Source organism: Canis lupus, chromosome 18 (assembly GCF_011100685.1).
Source record: "Canis lupus familiaris isolate Mischka breed German Shepherd chromosome 18, alternate assembly UU_Cfam_GSD_1.0, whole genome shotgun sequence".
NCBI classification, from domain to species: domain Eukaryota; kingdom Metazoa; phylum Chordata; class Mammalia; order Carnivora; family Canidae; genus Canis; species Canis lupus.
The window spans coordinates 38,415,785-38,426,030 of record NC_049239.1 but is presented as its reverse complement, the minus strand read 5'-3'; the positions used below and the strand labels follow the sequence as shown (position 1 = coordinate 38,426,030).

Genomic DNA, 10,246 nt, shown 5'->3' with positions numbered 1-10,246 from the left:
CTGGAATCTTTCCTCCACCTTTACCTGCCTTAGAGGTCTTGGAATATTTTGACTAGTACCTGATAGTGAACAACTCTAACAGTATATATGCATTATTCCATGGTGAAAAGTCTGATTCAGACTCACTCTTCAGGATTACCTGTTCCTTCTTTCCAGCAGCAAGGTAAGCTATATATATATTCTTTATTTAAATTCAATTTAGTTAAAGTATAGTGTATTATTAGTTACAGGGGTAAAATTTAGTGATTCATCAATTACATATAACACCCAGTGCTCATTACATCAATTGCCCTCCTTAATGTCCATCACCCAGGGACACCATCCCCCCACCCACTTCCGTTCAGTGACCCTGTTTGTTCCCTACAAACCCTCTTTGCTTAAGAGCCTCTTATGGTGTGTCTCCCTTTTTTTTTGGTCTCTATTTTTATCTTATTTTATTTTTCCTTCCCTTCCCCTATGTTCATCTGTTTTGTTTCTTAAATTCCATATGAGTGAAATCATATGGCACTTGTCTTTCTCTAACTGGCTTATTTTGCTTAGCATAACATCCTCTAGTTCCATCCATGTCTTTGCAAATATACACTTAGTGAGAAGTATAATTCATGCAAAATCCATGGGGCAGCTCCACCTACTATGAATTATTTGAGCACAGAGATGGATGAGTTGAACATTATTTCTAAAGCAATGAGCTGAGGCTGGGATTTAAATATCAAAACTTCCATCAGTAGGGAGTTTAGTAATACTTATGGAATATCATCATGCTGCTTTTTAAAGACTTAAAAAGATCAGCCAAACAAAAGAGATGAGTGATGCTCTTATTCACTAAGTTTTAAATTCAACTTACTTGCAATCTCTGTCCTCTCACTGGAGATTGAAAAACACAGAAGACAGTGAAATGACCTTTCTATAAACTACAAAAGTGTTATTATTAAGTTAACCAGATCCAAACTCCATGTAATCTTTCCCACAGAATGTCATTCTTACTATTATTACTAGCACATCTACAAATGATGATGATAAGGCTGATTTGGTCACAGCTGGATTTGAATTTTGAATCTTCCTCATCTGAGCTGTGTAATTGTAGAGCTTTATATATAACTCCTCAAATGCTCAGTTCTCTTAATGGTAACGTGGGATAATAATTCTATTTACGTCACAATATTACCATGAAGTGAAATGAAATACGAGTTTTCACATGCATAAATATATATGTACAGATATGCATAAAGGAAATATATATATAAATATATATTTATTTATATAAATATATATTTATATAAATAAATATATTTATTTTATATTTATATATACTTATTTATTTATATATATATATTAGGGACTGAGCTTATAAAGGGAAGATGGAAGAAGCAGAAGGACATTGGTAGAGAATGATTAGCAAAGGTAAATGTTTTTCTAAAGGCTTCAGATTCAAATTAGAAAGATTTAAGACACTTTCCTACACAAGAACATATCACATAAAAAGAATGTTAAATATGGAACTCACTACCAAAACAGACTTGCAGGCTAAAGGCAGCCAACAAATCAGGACTTTTCAACCCTTGATCCTGGTGATTCAACTGTGAGATGAGAGTAATGAGAGGAAGAATGAGTTGCAGAAGGACATTCTTTGCATCATACTAAAATATGGATTTTAAGAAAGAAATTAAGTAAAAGAATGGCTCCTTTGCAATGGCTAGAACAGTCACTCAAGCTGGCAGAGGACAGACAGACTGAAGACCAGTGGAGGGGACCAAATAATCAGTGGACCAAGTGTGTAAGAACAAGGAAATAAAAGAGAGGCTACAAGACTTCATACATAACTCAACCCCCTTGAATCCCTGTATGTCACCACCCACTTTTCTTAAACAAACATAAGGACTATCATTCCATCCTAAAAATAATGCTACAGCTAACCTGTATCAGGCCATGCTAACCACCCAGCATCTTGCTCTTTGTTTATTATGCATTATCTCTTTATTTCTCCCAACAATACTTGAGGTAGATCTCATGACAATCTTCTTCATTCTGTATATGGAAAAAAACTGGGTACTGAGGCTGGAACAATGATCCTTGGGTAGTCAACGATAAAGCTGATGTGCACCTCTTGCTAGAGCCCAAGCTCTACACCAGACACTGTGCCTTGCTCTCTGAATCGCCTCTGCTGGTTGTATATGCCCCTACTGCTCCAGTTACTCCCCAACATCCACTCTGCTTATATGCCTCAGTTACTTAAGTATAAAGCCCCAAACACTGAGTTTGGGACAATGGAGACACTGAGTAATTGTGAAATGAGCCAAATTCAATTTTTAAAATATTAAGTGTACTGAAGAAACACTCTTGGGTATAAAACCTGGCATTGGAAGTATAATGTCGTAAAACATAAATACATGACATAATCTCCATGCTTCATAAGTTAAATGGGAGTAATAGCCAGTCTATCATAGGGTTGTTGAAAAAATGAATGTATATACACATAGTGTTTAGAGTAGTTTCTGTCTAGAGCAACATACAAGTGTAAACATTTAATGAATCATGGAACTGAAATGTGAGATGCATTTGATTCCAGACCTGCCTTCTTGGTCAAGACATTCCTTTTGCTGTGCCTCAGCTTAAAAATTTACAAAATTTAGAAGATGGGAGATGATCCACAGAGATCTTTGTGTCAGCAATGTGAAACTATATAGATAATTCATGGATTAAATTTTGTGCCAAGCTCACACTTGAGTTCTGAATGATTTGAAGTAAGAATGATTGGTATACTGTGGCCAAGTTCAGAAAGGGTGTTGCCTGTGTTCTCCTCTAGGATTTTGATGGAATCTTGTCTCACATTTAGATCTTTCATTCATTTTGAGTTTATCTTTGTGTATGGTGCAAGGGAGTGGTCTAGTTTCATTCTTCTGCACGTGGATGTCCAATTTTCCCAGCACCATTTATTGAAGAGACTGTCTTTCTTCCAATGGATAGTCTTTCCTCCTTTATCGAATATTAGTTGACCATAAAGTTCAGGGTCCACTTCTGGGTTCTCTGTTCTGTTCCATTGATCTATGTGTCTGTTTTTGTGCCAGTACCACACTGTCTTGATGACCACAGCTTTGTAGTACAACCTGAAATCTGGCATTGTGATGCCTCCAGATATGGTTTTCTTTTTTAAAATTCCCCCGGCTATTCAGGGTCTTTTCTGATTCCACACAAATCTTAAAATAATTTGTTCTAACTCTCTGAAGAAAGTCCATTGTATTTTGATAGGGATTGCATTAAATGTGTAAATTGCCCTGGGTAACATTGACATTTTCACAATATTAATTCTGCCAATCCATGAGCATGGAATATTTTTCCATCTCTTTGTGTCTTCCTCAATTTCTTTCAGAAGTGTTCTATAGTTTTTAGGGTATAGATCCTTTACCTCTTTGGTTAGGTTTATTCCTAGGTATCTTATGCTTTTGGGTGCAATTGTAAATGGGATGGATTGACACCTTAATTTCTCTTTCTTCAGTCTCATTGTTAGTGTATAGAAATGCCATTGATTTCTGGGCACTGATTTTGTATCCTGCCACGCTACCAAACTGCTGTATGAGTTCTAGCAATCTTGGGGTGGAGGCTTTTGGGTTTTCTATGTAGAGTATCATGTCATCGGCAAAGAGGGAGAGTTTGACTTCTTCTTTGCCAATTTGAATGCCTTTAATGTGAACTGGTGCAGCCACTCTGGAAAACTGTGTGGAGGTTCCTCAAAGAGTTAAAAATAGACCTGCCCTAAGACCCAGCAATTGCACTGTTGGGGATTTACCCCAAAGATTCAGATGCAATGAAACACCAGGACACCTGCACCCCGATGTTTATAGCAGCAATGTCCACAAGAGCCAAACTGTGGAAGGAGCCTCGGTGTCCATCAAAAGATGAATGGATAAAGAAGATGTAGTTTATGTATACAATGGAACATTACTCAGCCATTAGAAACAACAAATACCCACCATTTGCTTCAACGTGGATGGAACTGGAGGGTATTATGCTGAGTGAAGTAAGTCAATCAGAGAAGGACAAACAGTGTATGTTCTCATTCATTTGGGGAATATAAATAATAGTGAAAGGGAATATAAGGGAAGGGAGAAGAAACGTGTGGGAAATATCAGAAAGGGAGACAGAACATAAAGACTCCTAACTCTGGGAAACGAACTAAGGGTGGTAGAAGGGGAAGAGGGCGGGGGGTGGGGGCGAGTGGGTGACGGGCACTGAGGGGGACACTTGACGGGATGAGCACTGGGTGTTATTCTGTATGTTGGTAAATTGAACACCAATAAAAAATTATTTTATTAAAAAAAATAAAAAAATAAAAGTTGAAACTGTATTGCCTAATTTCAAAATTATTTAAAATTTTTCTATAGTATATATATTATATATATTTAAATTGTTAGCATAATTTCACTGTTATTGAGGAATATACTGTTAAAAATCAAAATTCAACTGAGTAAATATTGAAGATCTTATTGACTTTATTCATTGAGTCATGCATGAATCAGTCAGCATCCCATTTAGCAGATAGAAAGGAGCTCCAAGGAATTATACAAAATGAAAGGCCTATAGGCAGAAAGGAGCAAAAACAAGAAAGTTATACTAGCAAAAAGTGGATTTGTTGTAGAAAGATAGCTTTCCTTTAGGGGAATTGCAGGGGTCTACCAGGTAGACTACTTCACTAGTGCTGATCAGGTAGCTCCTGACTGACTTGTCCAAGATTACACTTCTGGGGAGGTCAAAAATATAATTAAGGTAAAACTTGACTTGGTAACTTGGTTCTTAGCAGAAATGACTCCACTTTGGGCCTTTTGTTTTGTTTTTAACAGTATTGTTGATTTCAGTTGCTTGCAATGCATTGAGAAATTTGTTCTCATGAAAAATGTTCCATGTTCTATATTCACTTGAAAAAATATTTATGATATTGTATATAAATGTATATAATAAAGAATGATTGGTATAAGGAAATCATGCACATCTATCTATCATCTATCTATTTATCTATCTATCATCTTTTTATGTAGCTCTTTCAATTTCACTTCAATTGCTTGTTTGCTTTTTCTTCATTTATTTCTCATCCCTACAGGGCATCCTGTGATTCCCAACAGCGTCGATGGGGAACAACACAGAAGTGACTGAATTCATCCTGCTGGGACTAACTAATGCCCCGGAGCTCCAGATCCCCCTCTTTATCATGTTCACCCTCATTTACCTCATCACTCTGGCTGGGAACCTGGGCATGGTGGTGCTGATTCTCTTGGACTCCCGTCTCCACACTCCCATGTACTTTTTCCTTAGTAACCTGTCTCTGGTTGACTTTGGTTACTCTATAGCTGTCACTCCCAAAGTCATGGCTGGATTACTTATAAGAGATCAGGTCATCTCCTACAATGCATGTGCTGCTCAAATGTTCTTTTTTGTAGCCTTAGCCACTGTGGAAAATTTCCTATTGGCCTCAATGGCTTATGACCGCTACACAGCAGTGTGCAAACCCCTCCATTACACCACTACCATGACAACAAGTGTATGCGCTCATTTGGCCATAGGCTCCTACCTCTGTGGTTTTCTGAATGCCTCCATTCACATTCATGACACATTCAGTCTCTCTTTTTGCATGTCCAATCTAGTCCATCACTTTTTCTGTGATGTGCCAGTAGTCATGGCTCTCTCTTGCTCTGATAGATATGTCAGTGAGCTGGTTCTTGTTGTTGTAGCAAGCTTCAACATCTTTTTTGCTCTCCTCATTATCTTGATTTCCTATCTGTTCATATTTATCACCATCCTGAAGATGCACACAGCTGACGGATATCAGAAGGCTCTATCCACCTGCGCTTCCCACCTCACTGCAGTGTCCATCTTCTATGGGACAGTCATCTTCATGTACTTACAGCCCAACTCCAGCCATTCCATGGACACAGACAAAATCGTATCTGTGTTCTATTCTATGGTCATCCCCATGCTGAATCCCCTAGTCTATAGCTTGAGAAACAAGGAGGTTAAAAATGCATTCAAGAAGGTGGTTGAGAAGGCGAAATTGTCTGCAGGCTTTACCTCTTAATATTCATGATGGCCTGTGCCATTGTTCTCAGATATCCAACATGCAATGACCACCTTGATGATGCACTGCGCCTAAATTACTGAGGTGATACCATTTCTTGTTCAAAAATCTATCATCTTGAAGGGAAAATATATGTCCAAATATGTGATATCTGAAGGAGGATGGCCAAGGAGAACCTTAAGAATTTGGGGGCTCCGCTTGTAGTAAACTTTATTAATTATATATTAATTATTTTTCTACCATATGGCAATGCAAGTCTCCATGTAAAGCATGACATACACAAACCTGTGAATAGAAACATATGCAAGAATCTTATATGTGCACATACACACAGCAGTGGGGAGTTTGTTAAAGGAGTTGAATGTAGTATGACTAATTTTTAGTAAAAACGTTAAAATAACCATTTTAAATATTAGAATATTGATTTATATCTGACATTATTTATTTCCATAGTTGAAAATTTTTCAGAGTCCAAAATGAGGACTAAGAATACATTACCTTGATGAGCACAGAGAAATGTATAAAATTGTTGAACCAATATATTTTACACTTGGAACAAATATAACTAATGTTAATTATACTTGAATAAGAAAAAAATTGTTTTAAAATGGTGAAAAAAGTCCAAAATGAAGTAATACATGATATAATTTTTTTGAGAGAGAGAAAGAGAGAGAGGCAGAAGGGGAGAGTGAAAGAATCTTAAGCAGACTCCACACCCAGCTCGGGGCTCAATCTCATGATCCTGAGATCATGACCTGAGTCAGACACTTAACCAACTTAGCCATCCAGGTGCCCCAACATATCACAGAAGTTGTTTTTAAGATTTTATTTATTTATTCATGAGATAAGGAGAGAGAGAGAGAGAGAGAGAGAGAGAGAGAGACAGGCAGAGGGAGAAGCAGGCTCCATGCCAGGAGCCTGAAGTGGGACTCGATCCCAGGACTCCAGGATCCCGCTATGGGCCAAAGGCAAGCTCTAAACCGCTGAGCCACCCAGGGATCCCCATCACAGAAGTTTTTAAATAAATATATATGCCTTTTGTTAGCACATTTCATTCTGAGCTACAACATACAATATTTTAAAGGAATTAATATTCTGTCTTTAGTAAGTGTTTGTTAGAAACAGATTTGTCACATGGCAATTTTCAAAAGCAAGAAGGCCTGAAACAGAAAAGCAGACCTGTATAATAAGGAAGTTTTCCAAGTTTTCTGTTTATAATGATCCTTTCTTATATTTTGTGAAAAAATAAGAGCACTGAGTAATGATAATATTTTTTGAAAAAATAAGTGCATAGAGATGGCTAATGCTTCTCATTCAGGGGCAGTTTGGTTTCAGATGAGCTACATCATGTCTGGCTGCTTTCTTACTCCCTCCCTCCACATCACTCACACTGAGTTCCCTGCTTTTCAGAGACAATCCAAGCTCACTCCTGCCTCAGGTCTTTGTACTTGCTGCTGCCAATGCTCAGAAATATCTCTCATTTACCTCAGATCTTTGCTTAAATGTTACTGTATCACAGTCTTCCCACCCTCTATGGACACTGTTCCAAACTTGCTTTTTTCTTCATAGTTTTGATCAGTACTTAAATATTTCTATTTATTTGTTAGCTTGTTTATTCATTTACTTATCTACATAGCACATACACTACAGGAGAACAGTAAGTTTGTTTTCTTTATTAACAACTCTATCCCCAAACATAAATTATAGCCTGGTTCCTACTAATTTTTCAATAAACATTTGTTAAATTAATGAATAAATTAATTAATTGAGCTTTGAGTCCGGAAGTCAATTTATTTGAACCACTGATAATTATAGTTGGTTACCCATTATGTAATTCTTTTAAAAGAATTTGAGGACTTTTTGGGAGATGTGTCTGATTTCTTTCTATATTCTCTCACTCACTATTTGCATTTCCCTCTTTCATACAAATAACTTTTGGAAACCAAACTATCACATAAATCATATTAAACCATCTTAATTCTTTTAGGAATTTCTCGTTAAATGAAAAATAACACATGAAAGGGACTATACTCCACCTCCTAGGGGAAGGCTAAACATATTATTTAGGATTTTTCTACAAGAAGGACCCATTTATTTACTGACTTAGTTTCATGTTTATATCAGCACAGACTCACATACATCTGCTTTATACCTTGGGGTATAATGTAGTCCTACAATATTTACTTCGTTTTTCAAATTCTTCCATCTTGGGTTATTGGGAGCACTTTCCATTTTACTCTGGTTTCCTTCCTTCGAATTAAAAAAAAAAGATTTTATTTATTTATTCATGAGAGGCACACACATACACATACACAGAGGCAGAGACACAGACAGAGGGAGAGGGGGAAGCAAGCTCTATGCAGGGAGCCCGACATGGGACTCCATCCCAGGTCTCCAGGATCACGCTCTGAGGATCACGCCCTAGGCTGAAGGTGGTGCTAAACCACTAATCCACCCAGGCTGCCCTTACTCTGGTTTCCTTTTGATATGCCCAACCCTCTTGTTTTCTGAGCTCCTTCTTCCTTCCTGGAACCACAAGACGCTCCAGGCTCCTCTTGTGCTATTCCTGTCCCAATCCAGTAATCAGCTCTTTCTCCAAGAGCCCATCTCACTCTCACTTGGAACTCACATGACCCCAAATCCTCCAGCCTTCTTTCTTTTAACTGGTAAATCCAATAACAACCAGCTACAGGAGGCAGAGTACTTTCCTAAATGGTTCTGAGGTATCTTTGAGTTGGGATTGTGTGTGTATATAAGATTTCTTTTTGTCTCTCAGTTCCTGTTCCAAAGCTCTGCCTTTGCCCCACTTGTCTGTCACTTCAAGCACCACACTTCCTTCTGTGCCTCTTCTTTTCTTGTCTCTACACTGCTTTTTCTCCACGTGACATATACCACTCCTCCTCCTTCATTCTTCCAAAGAATCACTTACACAATAATCTTGTACTCAGACAAAATGGAGGAGAAGTGAACCCCAGATGATAAATTCCTGCAAATCGGAAATTTGATATAATGACACTCAGGTTCTTGATGCATAATCTACTGCCCAAACAACTCTTGTCAGTCATCTCTTAAAACCTTGGCTCCCCATCATGTTGTTATCCTCTCTCCTTCTCTCCTCTCAAAGTGAGTCTCAAAGCCCTATCTCACTAGCTGCTTTGAGAAAAGACAACACACATTTACTTCATCATGCTTGTTGGGAAAATCTTAGAAACTATGTAAAGCAAAGCATAATAATGGACTAGATGGTAGAGTATACATTTGATGAGATTTGTATTCCCACCATCCAATCAAAGCACTCAAAGTCACCTACCAACTTCCTAACACTATGGCCTATTGTCAGTACTTAATCTTGATATTACTTAACCTACCAGCAGCTCTGACACTTCCATTCCCTCGTGATGCATTTCTCATTGATTGGGTTGTAGGACACCACTCACTTTTGCTGGTTACTCATCTGTTGGACCTTTTATTGTGAAAGTTCCAACCCTTTGTCCTTGAAACACTTTTCTTCTTTCTAACTATATTCTCTTAGCTATTTTTCATTCTTATGTCTTAAATATCACCTATGTAATGAAAAATCCAAATTTATATATCAATTCCAGTGCCAAACCATTCCTTGTGGTATCCAAGAGTCATCTAAAGCTTTATACACTCCAATGTAATTCATGGCCTCTTGGTCTCTTCTCATCCCAAACCTCCTACTATCACACCTTTCATGCCTCACATAGTGATCATCTTATCCTTCTAGTTGCTTAGGGAGGTAGAATACCATTTTTCTCACACTCCACATCCAACATATCATCATTTCATGTCATCTCACTATTTGAAGCAGTAAAAAATAATCTGGACAACTTAGAAGGATATAATACTACCTATGATTTGGAAGAAACAAAAGCAAGCAATTAAATAAAATATAATTTCAGAGATTTGTTTAAGTCTATGAAGAACATAAGAGTGTATGAGATAAGAATCATTCTAAATGGTATGATCAAGAAAGGAGATCTTAAGATACAATATGAAACTTAGGGAAATGTATTCTACTAGGGCAAAACAAGCTAGAGACCCAGTTTTGGAGACATGTGTAGCCTTTCAGTTTCAGGTACAAGTTGGGTGGCAGAATACTAATTTTCCTTGATAAATCATTATTGTATTCTTCCAGAGTTTTGGGATTTCAGCTATGTA

General features: G+C 37.4%; 1 protein-coding gene across 1 annotated transcript; it reads left to right on the top strand.

Moving 5' to 3' along the window:
- Positions 1–5,119: 5,119 nt before the first annotated feature.
- Positions 5,120–6,064, top strand: OR5B2B (olfactory receptor family 5 subfamily B member 2B). The gene is given in 1 exon segment (NM_001388585.1): positions 5,120–6,064. A coding segment is annotated over 1 exon segment (945 nt).
- The last annotated feature ends 4,182 nt before the right edge of the window (positions 6,065–10,246 follow it).